This window comes from Camelus ferus, chromosome 3, assembly GCF_009834535.1.
Source record: "Camelus ferus isolate YT-003-E chromosome 3, BCGSAC_Cfer_1.0, whole genome shotgun sequence".
Taxonomy (NCBI): Eukaryota; Metazoa; Chordata; class Mammalia; order Artiodactyla; family Camelidae; genus Camelus; species Camelus ferus.
In genome coordinates, this window is record NC_045698.1 from 38,586,203 (window position 1) to 38,606,985 (window position 20,783).

At 40.2% G+C, this 20,783-nt stretch overlaps 1 protein-coding gene across 7 annotated transcripts in view; it reads right to left on the reverse strand.

The window, feature by feature from the left end:
- Positions 1 to 2,465: 2,465 nt before the first annotated feature.
- PDE4D (phosphodiesterase 4D) overlaps positions 2,466 to 20,783 on the reverse strand; it is a 1,019,286-nt gene continuing 1,000,968 nt past the window's right edge. For all 7 annotated transcript variants that reach the window (XM_006180359.3, XM_032472679.1, XM_006180364.3 and 4 more), the window contains 9 exons: positions 18,961 to 19,054; positions 17,442 to 17,614; positions 16,791 to 16,889; positions 15,743 to 15,907; positions 14,413 to 14,512; positions 9,894 to 10,048; positions 8,888 to 9,010; positions 8,223 to 8,405; positions 2,466 to 7,408 (listed from right to left, as the gene is read on the reverse strand). In XM_006180359.3, the coding sequence (XP_006180421.1) occupies positions 6,992 to 7,408; positions 8,223 to 8,405; positions 8,888 to 9,010; positions 9,894 to 10,048; positions 14,413 to 14,512; positions 15,743 to 15,907; positions 16,791 to 16,889; positions 17,442 to 17,614; positions 18,961 to 19,054 (1,509 nt within the window). In that variant the 3' untranslated portion in view covers positions 2,466 to 6,991. The remainder of the gene's footprint in view (positions 7,409 to 8,222; positions 8,406 to 8,887; positions 9,011 to 9,893; positions 10,049 to 14,412; positions 14,513 to 15,742; positions 15,908 to 16,790; positions 16,890 to 17,441; positions 17,615 to 18,960; positions 19,055 to 20,783) is intronic.

Below are 20,783 nucleotides of genomic sequence, written 5' to 3' on the forward strand. Positions count from 1 at the left end.
CAAGTGTTCCCAAATCAACAAACAGGATGGGAGACCTACTGGCACACAGAAGCCTCCAAAAGCTTCAAGACGCCAAAAAAGCTTCATTGAAAGATTTATTGTAAGAAGTAATGAAAAATTAAAAACCAAAGAGGTGCCTAAACCCAAAGACTAAAATAGCGACGTGACTTCTACGACCTCCTTCTATCCTGTTACCTGAGCACTAAGCCTCTACTGAATTGCCTTTCCACGAGAACCGCAAATGAAAGCCCGCTATGTTAGTTACCTTCAGCTGCAACAGCTCCAAAGTCAGAAACCTGCAACACCTGGGCCTCCCGCACTACACCCTCCTAGGGGCTCATCTTCAAAACACCTGCCCAGAAATGGGCTCACCCGCATTCATCAGGACACTCGGGGAAAGGTTTTGCCAAGTCCTACCACACCAACTCCAACGCCCCCATAGCTACCCTTGAAGAGGCCTCTCCCAGGGTTGACTGGACTCCCAGGGCCCCTCCGGTACATTGCTATCAGTTATTCCCTTTAACAGCCCAGGGGGAGCTGAAATTAAAAACAATGAAAAACCTTACCAAATTCTGGTAGCGACAGGGCTACATTCTGTACTTAAAACCCCACTCAGTCTGGAGCCCGCATTTGGGATCCTCGGAAAACCGGCAGAAGCCAAGAAAAGCTGAGAATTCTTACCAGAGTCAGCTCTCTCCAGTTTCTGTAGTGCCGCGCTGCGAAAGGTAAAATTTTGAGTTTTCCCTTCCTTTCCAAATCCTGGTCGTCGACCTTCGCCTCCCAGGAACAGCTACTGCCTTCTTGTTTGTCTCATTTTGCGTCCCGGCAAGTGGACGCGGCTTTCCGCCCGCCGGGGCCTGCAGCTTGCCAGCTCCTGCGTGTGCAGGCAGCTCAGCGGTCAGGCGGAGGCTCCGAGGCCTGGCCGGACCGAAATGTGGGACGCACTCCGCTTGCAGCTTAAGTACGGCCGGACAGGAAGATGGGTTGCACTTCCTCTGCGGTCAGGGTCCTGCTGACTGTTACCAGCTCTCAGAGGAAGTAAGGCTGTCTTTCTGTGGGCTACCTTTGGGAGTGGCTCTGGATCTCGGGAGGGTGGTATCCTTTGCACCTGTGGCGGGTGGGCTTAAAGACGCAGGCGCCCCAAACTGGGGTTCCTAGTCTCAGCGTCTACTAGATGCAGGACCAGGAAGCAAAGAGTCCAGGAACTGCAAAGAACCACTGCAGCTTGGACAACACAGAGGTGGGGTGCTTATGCTCGGCAGGAGATGAGGAAATTTTCTGTTGGGAGGGAGAGGGGATGTGTTAATAAAGACAGAGACGGAAATTCCCAAGCCTGTAGTAGGGAAAGCACAGGTAGGATTTCATTAGAAGGAGGCTCTGTGGGTAAGTACGTCCTTGCTGGGGGCGGTGCTCTCTGGCCAAAGGGAAGATGGGATGTTTTTCTGTTGTGGGTTCAAAGGTGTGTGCCTGAGGACGTGTTTCCAGGGCAAAGACCTAAACTCAGGTGGACTCAGCACACCCAGTTTGGCCTAAATCAGCATGGGGAACAAGTAGGGCAAAGGTGGCAGCTTGTTCCTTTGTCCCATAGTCTCACTTTGGGGACACAGACTGAGGAAGGTAACTTGCGTTTAGATCACGTATCCCTGGAAGGGACATTTCGGGCATCTTCTGGCTATAGTTGCTGTCATTCTTTGTGGTGGTGGGAGGGAATAGGAGGTGGTTAAGCAGAGATCATTTATGTTATTATCCTTATTCTACTAGTTAAGATTTGGGGATTAAATTTTTGCTGATTTCTTTACTCTCCTCATCGTGAAAACTGATTTTTTTGGTCATTCAGAGAAAAAAAAGGACAATTTGTGAGGAAGAGGCAAATAGAGTTTTTAGTTAGTAATTACTGTTATAAAGGAAATAAAGCAGGGTAGGGGGTAAGAGTGACGGAGCTGGGTGCTTTCCTTCCATTTCTCCAGAGGCCTGGAACTTGCTTGTACCTCAGGACTTTGGCAAATGAAGTGTTCTCTGTGTGGAACCCCTTCCTCTCCTTTCAACTGTTCCTTTTTGCCAGGTTACCTCTTACTATCCTTCAGAGCTCAGCCCCAAATCAGTTCCTCACTGCTGAATCCTTACAACCTTGTAGTTTGCAGAGTAGGGACTCAGTACATATCGAAGTACCTGAGTAACTCAGTATGCCAGCAAACTCAGTCAGACAAGTTCCCTTCCCAAGCCTGTTTACAGGACACTGTGCTTAATCTTACAGGCCATCTAAATAATTTTGGCATTTTTTTTTTCTACAGAAGATTAATCTGCATAATTTGGTTTCACTTGACGATGAATGTCAACAGTCATGTATCATGTCACTCTCCTCCTTTTATTCACCTTAACAATCTTCATGGTCCTTGGAAACCCGTGCTGTCTGAACTACAAGTTAAAATGAATAATCTTCTATTTGTAAAAGATCGAGTCATAAATAGGCAGAATCAACCCATGCTTTTATTTTCATCGCATATAAAAACTTCATATGAAGGTATCGATGTACAGTACTATTCCCATGGGCTGTAGGAGAGGCTAAGAAAACACTAAAAGAATCATCGTTTTTAATGCTCACACACAACTTACCCCTCTGAAAACATATCCAAAGAAATAAAATTAAAAACAACTAAAATCAGTAAGGATTTTTTTTTTTGTAATTATAGTGTCCCCTTTGTACTGTTTAAAACAAAAGTAATCAAATTCCTTTGGGCCAGGGCTGCTAAAATCTACAGTTTGTGTCAAAAAAATAAAATAAAATAAAAGGAGGCTCATTTTTTTTTTTCTAGAAAAAAGTATTTCTCCTTTCACGAAGTCACATGTTCTGAGGGCTGGGCAGCAGTGGAAGGAAGTTTCTGCATGACCCACTGGGAATTTTTCATAGGTTTCAGAAGCTGGCCAGTATGCAAGGTTAAATGTAAAAATTCTAGAGCAATGTAGATTTTGCAGAAACACATTCTAGCGAATGGTGAATCCGTTATGCTCTGTGAATTGGCGTCATATAAAACTTTGTGTTTAAACATAAGGATTCACGTATATAAGCAAATTTGGTTGATCTCAGTTGAAGAAAAATTGCAGGGTTAAAAAAAAAAAATGATCTTTTTCATATTACATACTTTCTTACCATGGCAGGAAGCCAAGGAATAAACTACTAATACATGTGACCTCTGGCTCTACTTTCAAATCAAGTTCATTCGCCCACGTGCTCTAGAAGTTTAAAGATTTTTTATAATCACAGGACAACAATATATTTTGCCAGTAGTGTCTGCAAATAAAAAGCAATCAAATATAAGAAACTGAAGCCACTCAGTATCTGACGGGGAAAACCACCATCACACTCACCACGTTGCTTCATGGCAAAGAGTCCTTCAGGCCTTGTATCTCAGAAGCATCTCAGAATGTTCCAGAGGGTTGTCTGTGGTTCTGTAAAATCCAGCTACTGACAGAAAGCCAATGGATTCAAAGCTTGGACGTAAAATGCCCAGCCCTAGCCCCATCGTTACCTTACTTATCAAATGCAGCAAAACAGAAGAAAATATTGGTTAAAGTTAAGGCACAGCCCTGGGACCAAAGACCTGCAGCTATGTTTTTTTTTTTTTTAATTTATATATCTTTATGTATTTTATAGTTTTCTGGAATCTTCCATAAACAAGCTCTAAGGTGACAAGACTATTATAGGAGAAAAGAAAATGTACAAGGAGTATGTATACACACCGTTCATTCTCTCACCAAGAGTTTCCAAATATATCAACACCACCCCATCGTGGGATGATGTTTTAATAAGAACTGATAATTTACAATTAACATTACAGTATGTACATTACAATAAATACATGGTTGTAAACAGACAGACAAGACTGTATTACAGGTAAGGTCATTTGGTGAGAAAAAATGCATGGCACAAAAAATAAATAATGCATTCAAAAATTATCATAAAGCTTTCTGTAATATCCACTTCATTCAAGTTTTTTTTCCTTGTCTGCAATTTGTTCTACCTACATTATTTTCTTGTGAACTATAAGTGACGCAAAAGAAAAGAAAATTCAAACAGCATTCTTGTGTTTAGTAACTTGCAAGCTGAAATGTACTGGTTTTATGCAAACTTGGACAATTTTTTCCCCATACAGTACCCAGATATTGCATTTTCTTATGACATTTTAGGAAATGTAAAGCCACTTGTAAAAGGATGTTCTTTTTAAAGCAGTACATAATTCCGAAGCACACTTTGGCGAGGCAGGAGGGAGAGAGAAAGAAGGGAGAAGCAGATTGTACAGTGTGTTGTCCCTGTCTTTCAGATCTTATTCCTTTTCTATAAGGTGATTGTCCATTGGTGGGTATCTTCACAATATGTGACCATTAAAAATCAACACATTTTTTCTAAAAGCCTCTCTTTTATAGTGTAGTTATGAAACTTTTCAGGTCTGGATTTGTTTGTGACATATTGCCATTCTCATTTTTTTTTTCCATTAAGATTCTAGGCTCACTTAGTGGTGGTGGGGATCCCAAGCATTAGGAAGGGGAGGGAATGAGAATATTTTGAAAAAAGGAATGAACCCTAGATTCTTTGCTTTTTCTTCTAGACCTCCATCAGGGACAAGTAAAATTAAAACAAACAAGTTTTGCAGCGTTCTTGTCAAAGCACTTGCCAAACATGGGACTGTATTTGAAAGACTACAGTCTGATTTTTACAAGGAGAGGAGGGTGGAAATCTGGTAATTAATTGGTCAATTCTGAACCTGTGTTCTATGTGAAAGATCAGAGCTATGTCATTTTTCTATCATAGTTTCTAAACATCAGTGGATCTCAGGGGATTAAAGTAGTATCTTCAGCCTGGGGCACTTTTCCGGCTGATGATTTATTAATCCCCAGAAGCTCCTTGAGACATCCCTAATATAAATGTTTTTCAGGGTTACAATTTTCTTTATTGTTTTATTTATTTTCCATTTGGTCAGATACTCCTTTAGCCTCTACTTGAGTTCTTGGACATTACTGTGAAAAAAATGATTATGTGGGCTCCAAACTCTTCAGAGAAGGTAAACACTTTATTAAGAGCTGAAATGGAAAGAAACTCCAAACTAAACAAACGCCCCACGATGCCAACTGAAGGTAGATACTGGGACTCGGTCTCAAATTGTAACACAGTTCTTGATGCTAAATTCAGCCAAAGGTGAGCTCTAAATTCTGATCTAGCCTTCTTACCCAACCCAGTATTTTAAAATGGCATTTTACTGCCAAACCTTCAGTCCCAGGGGTATCACCAACTTCCTTCTGTGTAAAGAAGTCTTCCTCCACAAGACATACTGATGGGTCAGTGAAAACCAATAAAGCAAGTCCTACGTGTTACATGGCTGTCCGTCAAGGAAGAGTCATTGCTACACTTAAAATCACTTCTCCAGAATATTCCTCATACAGTTCTTAGTCTCATGGTGAAATCACAGAAACGAAAGCACATTCGAGGTACTGGTGTTCGTTAATATATTCTGCTAATGTTGTTAAATTGTCTAGCTAGCTGTTAACTTTTCTTTGCAAATCAAGAGTAAAAGCTCATCATTACATATGACCTCGTGGCAGAAAAGAACGCTAAGTCTAAGCTGACTGCCTGTTTCTTGGCATCAGTACGAATGGTGGTGATATATTTGATAAGACCCCAGCTAGTAAATGTGGACAGAGGTTCAAACACACGCTAAATAATGAAGCAGCACAAGGGGGAGAAGTTTTTCTTGCTATAACTGACTGTGAAAACAATAAAAATGCACATGAAATGGGTGGGTTGTTACAAGGACATGCACTTGTGAAACGAGGCGTATCTATCGACACAGCAGAAAGTTATCAGAAGACACTAAGTGGGAAAGTATCTAAAAAAGATGGACCATTTTAGCTACTGGGTATTTATGTATCTCTCACTTGCTTCAGACAACACCAACTGATGATGGAGTGTCCGTGAGGCTGGAGACACGTGAGACAGAACGCACATCAAAGACTACTGAACAAGGATTCACTTTGCACACCGTGAAGAGAAATGTGGAGCAACTCTGTGTCTCTGAAAAGAGTGAAACAAAAGCTGGTAAACGAAGACCTTACAAAAAGGGTTTCCTGCAACATAATGTGGATTTTTGTTTTTAAAATATGGAAGTCATTGGTATATAAAACAATGGATCACTACAAATCAGTTACTTGCTAGGAACTCTAAGGTGCAAGAAAATTCGTAAATTAGATTTATCCAGTGTAGCACAGATTCGTACTGAAAACTTGCAAGTTACTCCTTAGAAAAAAATAACCAGTGGCAGATGGAGTTCTGAACAGAGTTTTTTTTTTTTTAAATATAATACCTCAGTACATTTAATAATAAAAGTAAGCTCTACAAAAAATCTGTTTTACATTATCATACAAAACGTAGAGGTCAGTGCAGCTCGCGTGAACCGCACTTAATCAGTCACGTATCAGGAAGACTTGAAATTAGAAAATGATGCAATTTCTGTGGCTCATCTTCTTCCTGGTAACAGATTCACACGGTGTCCTGTTCCTGACCCACCTGTTGCTTCACCCATTAGTTCACTCTGCTCATGTGATGCCTTCTTTCTGCTGAAAATATTTCAAACAAAGGAAAAGAAAAGAAACTCCAAATCACATCAACTTCGGGACTGCGTGGTGAGCCCCACTCCCTAGAAAACGCTTTGGAGTTGATTTTCTCTGCTTGATTAGCTTTCCCACGCGGCCACCTCGGGCCAATGCTGTTCGCGAAGATGTCCCCCTCGCTCGGATGACACGGAGGTGAAAAAACGGGTGACGATATTCCTGAGCGCCAGACTGAGTCGTCAAGGTCGGTTTTGTTCCACAAACGTCCTGGCGGATGACAGTGAGGTGTGACCATGGTTGTGGCAAGTGACATGCACTTTGGAAACAAACTTCTCTACTTGAAAAAAAACCCGAAAAACCAAAAACAAAAGGCGTGGAGGTCTTTGCTCTGTTACGTGTCGGGCGAGTGATCTTCTATGACGTGGGCTTCGGGCTGGTTCTCCTCCTCCTCCCCCACTGCCTCCTCTTCCACCTGCTCGTCCAGGGGGATCTCGGTGGACTCTGAGTCTTGAGTACAGAGAGTCTTGGAGTCACTGCAGCTAGTGTCCTCCTCCACTTGACTTCCGCTGTCCTTTTCCGTGTCCGACTCGCCATCTTCCTCTAAAGTCAGCTCAAACTGGAACTTCTCGGTTTGACCCTGCCGGCCCTCCTCCTGGTCCTCAGGTGCTGGGGAGGGGCTCTGAGGAATTGTGCTCTGGTACCACTCACGATTGTCCTCCAAAGTGTCCAAAATGTCCTGGGCGTCAGGATGGACGAGGTCTGCCCACGTCTCCCAGAGAGGATGGACGATGTAGTCTATGAAGCCCACCTGGTCAAAAGAAACCGACTTGAGTGCAGGACTGGGACTAAGAACAATGCAAAAGGGTAACGAGATCCTGCAACTGTATCTGATACATTGAATTTATTTAAATTTATATATATATATATCATATATAAAAATATATAACAAGTAGTACGCTCTGCAAATACACCACTGAACTGAAGACTACTTACCTTAGTTTGGTAAAAGAGTCACTATTTCCGGTAGCAGACCTTATAAGAATGTTGTCACCAGCTGGTGAAAACTAGCTTCTAGAACGCTTAGTCCAACAGCAGGTTTGTGATGTAAAAAATCTCCGGCTGTTTCCATGGCAGGGCATGGCTCGAGACCTGGACTTTATTTTAGAATAGCCAATTTATAGGTGAGTCCAGATTATTGAAATAATGTCATATGCTCTATATGAATTCATATAACTTTATTCACTTATGTACTGAGGTAACTGAAATAATGCCACATATATGAATAGACTATAAAATAGAGTCACGATGAGGGAATGTAATGCCCTATGAACATATATGTGACTATACGAATAGAAATCCTAAGAATTAAAGAGTTTTTTTGGCTTACAAATCCTAAGGGGAAATTGAGCTTGTCAAAAAGAAAGTAATTAAGGCGGTGTGGGTATAACTCAGTGGTAGAGTGCATGCTTAGTAGGCACAAGGTCCTGGGTTCAATCCCTGGTATCTCCATTGAAAAAAAAAGTAATTAAGAAAACCCAATAAAATACTGTGTGACATGCATACACGTGCAGACAAAGAAACCAAGTGTTCCAGCTCAGAAAGCTTTAGGCCTGATGCGTCACCTGGGACTTCTCCACAGATGCGTTGTGCTTGTCGCACATGGGGCTGATCTCCATGCCCCGCTCCCTCTCTCGGTCCCCTTGGCGGAAGAACTCCTCCATGATGCGGTCTGTCCACTGGCGGTACAGCTGGAGAGGCTTTGTGGGGTTGCTCAGGTCGGCACAGTGCACCATGTTCTGAAGGACCTGAAACAGACGACCGCATCCTCTGCTTAACACCTGTTCCTTTTCCACTGGAAATTCACATCGGATGACTATGACACTTAAAAATACATGTGGTGTAAAATTCACTCCAGGCAGCTCGACCATGATGTGTCTGTGTGCAGCTCACATTTGTATTAATAGTCCCAAGTCAGGCCACGTCTCCCGCCTCTACGTATCATGGGAGGAGCTGTTTACGTGCTTGGCTGATTACATTCACAGCTGCTTAAATGGTTGGTTTTGTGGATATTAGGGTTTGTTTTTTTTTTTTAAACACATTTCCAACTGAAAAGGCCAACAGGATTTTATCTGGTTCATCTACAAGATGAAGAATTTTGATAAAGACCCTGCTGATAATTACTAAAATTATAAGCTCGGGGAAAGGAGACAAATCTTACCTAAGCTAGACACAGACACGTGTGTACACACAAACATGCACAGACACAGAGCCAAGTCCAGTGTTTTACCTGAATCCTATCAGAGTAATTATCAAGAAGGAGAACTCCGGAACTTGTCACTTTCTTAGTTTCAACCATAGTTTTCAAATCAGCCAGTAGATTCATGTGTTTCGACATGTCTGTGGCAAGTACCTTAAAAGATAAAGAGTATTTTAATAAGTAAAAAAAAAGGCCACAGAAAAAAAGACAGAATTTGCACATGAAAATATCATGGAGAACGTGAGAGGAAACGGAGAAGCACTGTGTCCTCTAACAGCAGTATGTGGAAACCCTGCCCTAGTTCTTGGGGCAGAATCCTTTCCCCTTGGCTGTCAGGGTTCCTGGAAGCCCAGACACACGTGAGTAGGAGAGAGAAGCACAGGGCACTGGAGACCACTTCCACGGCGAAAAACGGGGATGTTTCCGCGGATAAGACATCATCACACGTTTTGAAGTTTTTCTGTTCCCTGGACCAGGAAGTGGTTACCGGGCGATGATGGACTGGTCCGAGGTTGCTCACAGAATACTTCAAGAAATAGCATATTCTGGTTCATTTTTTGCTTATCCAGGACAGTAGTCCCTGCCTTTCTTTGTGTGTACAAAGCTTAGCAGATAAGCTTTTGATAACCAGAGAGTTCCCTGCGTCTCATAATCACTGTGGAGAATGTGCACAGAGAAGAGGAATGTCAGGGCTGTTTCTACATGGCACCTTCTGCTGACAAGAGACCTTCTCCATTTTTTGAATGGAAAAAAATAAATCCATGTTTTGGCCAGCATCCTCTGCTTTTGTTAGTCATCAATGTCTGCCACCAGGTGGGAGGAGTTCAGAAAATAAACCTAACGTGGGGTACACTGTCATGGTTCTTGACTCCAGACTGCGGAGTGGAGCCCCGCGGCCCAGGGTAGGACCAGCCCCTCGGACATAAAGGGCAACGATACTTTGAAATACACAGTTTCTTTTACCTGATACTCATCTCTCTTTTTTTTTAAACAACATGCATCACAGTTGTCTTTTTTGCTTTTATCAGTTACTTACAATGTCAATGACCATCTTCCTTAATGATTGTCTTTGCTTTTTGGTCAAATTCTGGAAAATGTCACAGTTTTCTTCCTGAAGCAACTTAAAGCCCACGGCCAAATGATGGTTCTCCAGGACCGAAGAATCATTATACATCAAGGCAAGTTCAGAGTCTTGAAAGAAAGGCAAGAGACAGAAGGTTAGCAAAGCCATTTATTCTCAGTTTATCTTATTGTCCATATTCTGAGACAGCTGGGGTTTAGGAAGCAATTTCCCCTAAACACCTCTGCTGATGTTCCCATCGTGCTATGACGACACCACCTGAGGGAGCAGACTTGTTAATATAATCAGGGATAGAGCCTGCAGTCTTGGAAGTGTCTGATGCTCCTGACTCGTGGCAAGTCAGTTCCCTCTGCGGCTTCAAAGACAAGTTAAACCAGATTATCTTGACCCTCCTCTCCCAATCTGCCACAGGGAGCAACAGACACTCAGCAGAATAAGACATTATTATTCCTACCGTTTGCAACCTGTCCAGAGCATAAGGTGCCGTATTCCTGAGAACTGCGTGCCATCCACCCAACATTTTATTTATAATGTAAGGATCGTGTGATTCAGGATTATTTGTACTCAGGGTACAGGGACATTTAGGAACACATGAACAGTATCAGATGTGTTCACACTCTCACCTATTTTCTTTCATAGGATAGCTTTGAAAGTCAAAGCTTTATTCATTCGTCTACTTCCTTTTCCAAGTATTGTGCGAGTCACAATATAAAAGCATCTTGCCCGCCCCACCTGGGTGCTCACGGCTTCACACAGAGACGGGCGTTTAGCTGCCCACATAACTCCATGGTGAAGGTTCCGCTGCTCCCTCACGACTGTCCTGGACCTGTGTTTGGGCAGCAAGAGATCCCACCTCTTTCCTAGTTTCTGTAAACAGCAGGCTCGGATCTATAAAGTAGTCATTAAAAAAAAAATCGACTGGTGCTTTACTCTGTTTCCACTGAAGTCACTGTAAAGGCTAAAAGCATATGCATTTGATCTTTTTTCTGACTCACATGTGGAAAACATACATTCTTTTCAAAGAAAGAAATAACTAGTAGTAATCAATGACTATTTTAAAGAAGCTAGGGAGAAGAGAGGTTCAAGATATTTCTACTGTGAAATCCTATGATTTTAGGTTTATACATAAAAAAATAACATAGCCCACAAGTATAGCTATAGAGAGCTTACTTTAAAATGAGATTGGTGAAACAGTGTGTGTACGGGTGGCTGGTCCAGCTCCACCTTAATACAGTGGAGTGCCTCTGCTCTTGGACATCAAAAGTCATATACTTTGAACACATAACTAATGTGGGTACATCTTTCCCCCCAAAACCTAGGCATCTTTGCTATAAACAAAAAGATTCATTTTCCAGGTAAAACTTAATGCTATATATATTCTGAAAATGTATTATTTCAGAAAATAAAACTGTGACATGAAATGCTTTTTTTTTTTATGATAAAGACCCTCCAGCATGTTATATTCAAGGCTTTGTGATGCTATTTACATTTCAAGGATTTATTTACATGTACTGTCCCTGAGAAAGACTTACGCAGCTTCCCACTTGGACTTGCAACTTCTTTAAATCCTATTCAGATTCCCCTAGACCCCTCATTTATAAGCGCTTAACCAACTCTGCCAGGTAGAACTGATCACTCTGTTTCCAAAACCTGCAGCATGTTTACAGTGAGTGTGTATGTCAATAGCATCAAATCATTTGGCGCCTAAAACTAACACAAGGGGAATGATTCATGGAAACGACCATCGCAACTAAGAAGCAGACGTGTGTCAGGCCTAGGAATCAGCCAGGTGAGCCCAGTGGCCCTCCACCAGAGTGAGTTGTACAGCATCCTTAAAATAGGACAGGTGACCTCCCAACCACAGGCTTACAAATCTGATGATTACAAGTCTTTATTACAAGAAGCACCGATTCAACCTTTGGCTTTGGACAAGCCGGCAGCACCAGCTTCAGGGAAAGAGCTGAGAGTGTGCTAGTCCAAGCCACCAACGCTCAATCGGCACACAAAAGAAAGAAGACACAGAAACTTAATGTCTATAAAAAGAGGGTTTACTGTAAACTAAAGAAAATCACACAATTTTGACAGAGCTTTTCATAAAGCTACAAGTCTGCAAGTCATACTACAAGTCGGCAAGTTATTACAAGTTTGCCAGTTACCCTTTGTAGCATGCTGTGAATTTAAAACTTACTTGTGTTATTGGCTACTAAGCCTCTTCTGAGTCCTAAAATAAGATGCGTGCTGGCTTGGTCCCTAGACAAAAGCTTCCCAAGGCAGAAATTCTCATAGTGCCCTGGGGCTCTCATCAACCCTAGGACAATGTTCATCTACCAGGCAATGATGCTGACTCATTCTCTCAGGGATGACACAGCCTCATCACATCTCACCCTCAAGAAAACATGAGCAATCCAAACCTGCTCCGTGACATGTTAACCGCCCCATGTTTCTGAGGTCCCACAAAGCAGGGATCTGCACAATGTCACTGAGTAACAAAATACTTCCAGAAGCAGGCTTAGTATCCTTCCACCTCAGGCAGGTCATCAGCAAAATGACCTTAAACAGACACCCCAGGCCACTGTCCTGTATGTATGATTATCCCCTACAGTTCTCCATTATCTATCTCAGTGTCTCTCAAGAGTTAAAGGGCATGGGATTTATCTGTGGACTGAAAGTGCAGACTCCACAGGTACCCAGATGCCAGCCTAAGCCCATGTGCCCTTAGAAGGTCCACAAGAAAGAATATGAGAGTTGGCTTCATTTTTCTTAAAAAATTTATCAGAGTACCTGGAAGACAGTGACTTTACTATCAATTGTTTTAATTTGTTCTCTAATCTATTCTTAATTCTCATGTTACGATAAGGGAACATACAATATTGTATAAATATAATAGGATGTAAAGAAAACACACAAGTCTGAATTTTGGTGTGATTAATTTTAAAAAGAGCACACCCTGCTTAATGGCAGAAATTGAAACAAATGTGTATGTATTTGTTAAAAATCTATAAAATTAAGAACATAGCAAGACATACATAAAATTAAAACAAGAAGGATCAGGCTAGGATAATGAAAAATTGACAGTGTACACTTTACTGTACAATCTCCCTGCTCATCACAGAAAGGACCCAGTCGACCCTAACCGACGACACGACAGAAATCCATGCAGCTGCATCTAACGTGTATCAGGATTTATGTGTCAGTATATAGTAATGTTTTGATGACTCCTGAAAGCGCTCCATTATAGGTTCTCGTAAGGTAACTGAAGCAGGAAATGTTACCCTGTGTAATTGTAGATAAGTAAGTTCGTAAACCAAACTTCTGAAATACAGTGACTAACCGCACATTTTCAAAAATCCATGACTTTCCCAACCCTCCTATACCTGAGTGAGTCACTGAAGTGCATTCTGTTATACAGTAGTCCAGAGGCTATGAAAGGATTTAAAAATAGATAAATAATCCAAAAGACCTGAGTAAAATCTCTCAAAGCAAGGCTGTATTTAAATGCTCCCTCTAACTCCTGAGCTGCAGCCACGGGTTCGAAGCGGATGGTAAAGGCACAGACACTGCTGGCGCTAGGCTGATGTGGGCCAGGAGAAGGCTGTTATCCACAACTCAGGGCACAAAGGGAAAGGCAGAGCTGAACAGATAGGGCAAAAAATTCACAATGTTGCACTTTATGTTTTCATATATAAAAGTGACTTTATAACATTAATGAACCATGATGGGGGGTGGAATTCCACATTTAATTTACTCACCAATTAACTTCAAGTACAGAAAGAATAGAATTTCTGTAAAACTAAACCTCTTTGCAAAAGCACAACAGCTCTGAGCACCACTAATCCTCCCTGCAGAGGCTCTCTGTGCAGCTGTGCGTCAGAGCAGGTGGCCCGCACTCAGCAGTCTCTACCAGCGCTTATATTTCTGAATTCAGCGATGACTTACTTTATGAAATGTCACCAGTGAGGAAAAAATTGATGGGTAGAAAATACTAAATAAAAAGAGATAGTAAGTCAAAAGAGAAGTTCCCGATGCCCTTAGTAGGAGATTTCAAAAGGATAGGAGAGGGCTGGGCGTGCCAATGGAAGGGAAAGAGGAATCATGACCTGTGAAGAGCCTACATAAATGAGGGATTTAACATTAATTCTGATAACTTCTTGTATTTAAAACTTTAGGGGCAACATCACTATCTAAATCTTTCTTCAAGCCTTCACTTTCAACTGCCCTTGTCCACTAACATGGTCATATATTATTTCTAAAACATGCTGGAATACATGTTTTTCAAACATCTTATGCCTGATGGGACAGAACAATAATTTTTAGGGCTATATCACATTAACAGATACTGTCGCTGAAACACCTATTTACACATCTCGAAAGAACATTATGTCTCTGGAAACATCCCAAGTTGATAAAGACCCTCAGTCATTCTAAGATGTACCAAGGGAAATTTTTTCTGCAAAAATAAATGAACTTCACTTACTTGTATTAATCAGAAACTGATTGGACACACCAGGATGATCGACATCATGTATTGCGCTGGCAAAAATTGCTGCAAGAATCTCCAAATCTGTAAACACAGCCTGAAAAATCAGACAGCATAACATTACAGTTCTATGATAATATGGATGAAAGGTATATACAAATGGGAAATTACTCCCTAGAGTCTGGAAAACAAAGTGAAGCTTCAAAATATATTATCATAACATGTCAGGAAGGGAGTCTTTTAGATAATGAGTTACTCATGGACTTTTTAAGTATAGTCTTGGAGGAAATATTTTATCTGATTTTATTTTAGCTCATGATCAAACCTTTTCCATGGCTTAGATTTTTTTCTAAAACATTACAAAAAGAGTGTCTGCAATTTTTTACAGAAAATAATAACTTATTTTAAAAGTATCTTAAAAGTATTTAAGATGTTTAAGGATATTCCGAAATCCTTTTTTTTTAAAAGTGTACTTTTTAAGCGTACGTAAAAGTAATGACATGAGCAAGTCTCTTCTTTCATTCAGATCAGGGAATCTCAACTTCAGCAAAACTGACATTTGGGGCCAGATAATTCTTTGTTGTGGGAGGCTATCCTGTGTATTATAGGATTTTTAGCAGGATCCCTGGCCTCTACCCATGAGATGCCAGTAGCATGTACTCCCCTGTTGTGACAGCCAAAAATGTCCCCACGTATTTCCAAATGTCCCAGGGGGAAGGGAGGAGCAGGAGTGAAAGAGGAAAATCACCCTGAGTTGAGAACCTCTCACTCAATCGATGCGGTATTAACACAATTTTATAACGAAACAATCTGAAGTATAAAATATATTAGCAAAAGAGAATTGTTCCCCCAAATGGTTAAGGACATCAAATGGCTTTAATAAACATTTAATGAAACAACCTCATAGGATTTGGTACCATTAAAGATAATAAAAATCTATGAAAAATATCAATGCATTGCTTCTATTTTATAAAATAATCATCTTTGAATGATAAATGAGGAAGTCATCAGACTAAATTAAAAAAACAAAACACAAACCCTAACTAACCCAAACTGAGTAAGCCAGATATGCTTTATGGGACGTCTACTAGATGATTTCAGAGAAGGGGTATCACAGATGAATCCCTAAATCCCTGACCAGTTATCACAGACCAAACTCATCAAAGACACGACTGTTTACTTTCCACAATGACATTTTCCCCCTCTACCTCAATATATTTCCAATGAAGCCAATTATTGTTTGCCCTGTGCACCCTTCAGTATAAACGCTGAAGAAACCGCTATGAGTGGCAAGTTAGTGTTCTCAAAGGTTAGAGACCAGCTTTACCTCCAGAGCAGGTGTGGATAACAGCACGTGTGTGGACTGCACAACGTCTGCAGCATGAATGTTATTGTGGTAGGCCACGTCAGCATGGTAATGATCTTCCAGGGTCATAAGGTATGTAATTAAAGTGTCTACTGGAATTTTAAATGTTTTCAATAAATCCCGTTCCTGCAGGAAAAGAAATCCTCCTTTTAACATTTTGTCCTTATGTGAAAGATTTCCCGCCCAGTGTGTTAACAACAAAAACACCACACCCAGTGTTGCCCATGAATAACCCAAAATGGAAACAGCACTCTCTCAATGTCTAGTGAGGACAATGAAAACCTTTGGGGCCATCCAGGGACTTCAGGGACAAAACCAGTGTTGAACTGTCCTTCTGGAGTCCAGCAACGCTTTACCGAAGATGTAGAGAGTCTGGAAGGAGCTGCCAACTATTAGAATGTCTGTGTCCGGTGATCATGAAGGCAGCTCAAGTCCAGCACCACCGACTCAACCGTTGGATCAAAGCACGGGAGACACAACATCCTCTCTAGGGCTACAGCTGCCCCCTCCAGCCCCAGAGTATCTCCAGCCTCCACCTCTCACACAGAGCCTAACCCCATGCTGGGGCAAAACCTTGACATGAGTGAGAAACCTACCAGAAGAAGAGAGCGGTACACAAGACGGTGACTGAAGAAATTACATTCTAAGGTTAGTCAGCAAGGGGCTGATTGAATTCTTAAAGTGAGCACTCCCTTCTCTATAAAGGTCAGGGTCATGTGGGTGATTTTTAAACTATTACTTTAATGCGTTGCTTCATTCTGCCCCATCACATCTCTGTCTTAAATGGAAAAAAAAAAACACAACAAACCACGGTTGTTTTGTTTGTGTTTTACCCCGACTCCAACTTTTCTGTATCCTTCCTTCCCCTTGGTAAAGGGGCAAATGAGAAAAAAGTATCAAAATAAGTAAAAGAGGGTGAGCAGTGAAGGAGATAAAATACATGCACATGTCACAGACTGGACATTACGTCATCAAGTAAAGGAGAGGTGACAGAACTTAATGGCATTACCTGAAAAATGGTGTGCATGATAACAGTCAGAGGCCGGTTACCGGACAACTCCGCTATTCTGAAAACGTGAAGACCCCATTTGTTCACATCTTCTAGTTCCTGGGGTTAAGGGAGGACAGAACAAATTTGAATGCAGAAGTAGAATATGAAACCATGAACACAGTCATTTAAAAATTACTGACTTTACTGAAAAGACTGTTAGGTTTTTAAAATATGATTCATTTTAAATGTACGGATATATCATGTAAGTACAAACTTTAGGGAATTCATTTAAACATACTAAAAACTGAATGGTGTGCTTAGCTTTACGCCTCTGACAATACAACACATTTACAGCCTTGAAATACCGATCTCGAGGTATCTCTTCAATAGTTAAAACCTATTCTCAAAAATCTTAACTATTCTCCTGGAAGATTTCTAACCGTTTAAGGTCAATCAAATTTAGATGTAAAATAAAGAATGCCAAACCACCTGTCTAAATCCACATAGTAATAAAACTCAAGGGATTTAGAAAAAGCCTTATAAAGTGCTTTCCCATCTTCTAAGGTGGGGGAGGGGGACTACAAGTTAATGAACTTTCCCGTCTATTTAAAAGAGAAAGAATCAAAGTTCACTGCATACTTCTGATCATGACGCTTGAAATCATCTTACCTTGGCAAGGACGTCTTCTTGCTCAGTTTTGACCCCAAACCTCGGGATGCTGGAATTAGTCAGACTGGAGCTGTGCATCAACTTCTTGACCCCGCTGATCTGAGACATTGGCCTTTTCTTTTTCTCCTTTTCCTTCTGAGTCGGAGAAGGAATTTCCACTTCATGTTGCTTATCTTAAAAATTTAGAAAGTGTTCTACATTTACTATTAATTCTACCTGTTTTTTTTTTAATCATAACAAGCATAACTGGACAAGTTTTAATTGATCATTATAATTCTAGGAAATATTTCCAAGTAAAACTCCTTTTAGAGAAGTTGAGTATTTACGATTTGATGTGGACTTAATTTGACAGTCTCAAACACAAAATTAAGCAAATAAGTAATTAACATCAAATATATTCAGTGGTTGCATCTTTGAATGTCTCAAGACAATTTTCTTGAAAAACTGATGATGGCAGACTTGGAAAAGACAAAAAACATTGGTTATTTCCATTGTTCACCAACTCCACTGCTATCTGAAAACCACTTACAGTGGCAGGAAAACTGCTCCTGCCAAGTAAGAACTCCAGTTTCAATACCTACTTTGAAATGGTAGAAACTTCATGCACAAATATAAAAACAGCAGTGTGTGAACCTCACAGCTTACTGAAATGGGTCCTACGGGGGGAGCAGACAAGGCATGCCTGAATGCCTACGGTTGCTCCTGCAAGTTTACATTTTCTATACGATACTGAGATAGGGGTAAGATGTAACAAGAATCTCCAGTGTTATCAGATAAGTGAATATCAGACTCACAAAAGGTAATTGCGGTTTTCAAAGACACAGGATGTCCCAGTATGCTCATCCACTACTTCAAGGCAGCGAGCTCCTCTACCTCACCCTTGCACATAGTGTGGGTTCAATAAATGTCTGCTTAGTGAATGTGCTAATTAGATATTAACTGCAGTTTTGTTTTGAAAGTAAATTCAGATCAAGGATATGTTCAAGTTACAGATTTTTGCTTACTGAATTTTCTTTCTGTGGATGGAGGGTGGGGTGGGCGTGTCCCAGTACACCATACTCTCAGCTAGCTCTCCTTTAGCTTGTGTTGTATCTACCTGCCTCTCCAGTTATCACACAAGGTGTCCATTAGACTATCAACTCGCTGAGTTTAGGGACCATTTCTAACCAATCATTAAATACCAAGTGCCCAGCAACGGCTGGAACTTAACAAGCATTTGTTGGATGCATGAACAGATCTCTCTATAAAATATACTTTACAGTTGAGTACTTTGGAAAAATGGGCAATACACAACTTTAATTCAGAGAATCCTTAAAGTTCTGAATAAAAGTAAAAGATAATAAATGTACAGTGTCACCTAAGGTTCTAAAGCTTAGAGGCTCAAATTATTCATACAATGAATGAAAATGAATAGAATTCTTTATTCTTGTTTGATTTCCAAAATGAGTTTGCATCTCAATCCACCTCCAAATACAAACAACTCAAAATTTAAAAACTGCATTTAAATTGTTATTCTCACCTAAGAATGTGTTTGATATATACTCTGACACTTGATTTCCAGACCGACTCATTTCAGAGAGATGGGTGAGCTCCCGATTAAGCATCCTTTTAAACTGAAAAAAACAGAAAGATAAAATGAAATAACAGAAGGGGAAAGTCGAAGTGAAATAACATAAGCATATGTGAAGATACAGAAAATACACCAAAGAATTTTTAACCTGTCCTGACACTTTAGATCAGAGCCATCGAACAGAACTTTATGCAATGATGAAAAAATTTGTAATTTCTGCTGTCCATTACAGTAACCACTAGCACGTGGCCGTCAGCCACTTAAAATGTGGCTAATGCAAGTGAGAAGCTGAATTTGAAATTTTATTAAATTTTAATTAATTTAACTTCAATAGTTACATGTAGCTGGGGTCTACCATATTGGACAGCACAGATTTAGACACTCAAGGAACACATTAAGCATAAAAAAAAACATGTATTATCAGTACTTACAAAACAGAAAAAAAAAGAATTTATAAACACATAAAAGGGTTGCCACACAATAAAACATGGTATGTTTTTATCAATTAACTTGTCATGAGCAGAAATGAATATGTATACTGCATAGAGGTTACAATGTAGTCTTCTCCTTCCAAAGCAAAACTGGATAGATTTATCTGAGTATCCTACCAGAACTCTGGAGAAAATATTTGAATAGATACTATATGTTTCCTTTAAAAACTGTTTTTTAACTAGGGATTTATTGGTTCTCAACATCTACAGAATTTACCAATCCATTTCCCTCAGTCCCATAAATACAACTGGAAATTGACCTGTTCAATTGAAACTTCAGTTTACTCTACTGGTGCCATGGTGCCTGTTTTATCAAAGAAACCCTGGAATTTATCTACCACCACCATGTGACATTATCACAATCCAGAATTCTTAAGGATGTTATGCTTTCCCAACTATCAACTGCTTCTTAATGTATCTTCCTTTGAATCCCAAAATAACCCAAAGAGGCCTTTAATATACCTTAAAATTTCTCTTATCCTCCCTAAACAATGAATTTTTCTATATATTGAGCAACTATTAGATTCTTGATCCAAGAAAGTCGTATTTTACTCCAATATTTAGTTGCCTTTAAAATTTTGATTTACACCATAAAGCCTCACTTAAGTATGAGGGAAAGAGAGTACTGAATCCGTCATTTAGTAATGTTTGAAATGTAATTCTAACTCAGTATTTAATTAGTTTATTAGAATTTTAAAAAAATCTTGATTCTCTGGGTAGTTCATACCAAAGTGTTCTAACTCAAGATAATCTGGCAAATTGCTTCCAGAGTTAATTTTATTGACCGTTCAGATTAGGTATAAGAATTCATCATGGTAAAGCACTGAGGGAAATCAATAAAATATTTCAGTTGACTGTTGGATACAAGAAATGGGTACTAGCATTCCCCTAGAGTCAAAACTGAAGACCTGGCTATCGCCAGTAACAAATTCCTCTGGTTGTTAATTTACAGGTTGAGGGAGCTTATCCTCAAACCAGAACACAAAGTTCCCTTTCTTTGTGTTTTTTTAATAACTTACTTTGATTATAAAATGCACAGGTGATACTGAAAATCTAGAAAGCTATATATAAAAAATTAGAACTCATATATATCCCCACTGTCCCACTGCTAATAATCACATAAAATTAGCTATATTTCCTTCTATGCCTTTTTTTCCATCTGTGTGTGTGTGTGTGTGTGTGTGTGTGTGTGTGTATGTGTGTGTATGTGTATATAAAAAATATGTATTTGTTGAAGTATAGTTGACTTAACTGAGTTATTATGAGGTTCAGGTGTACAAC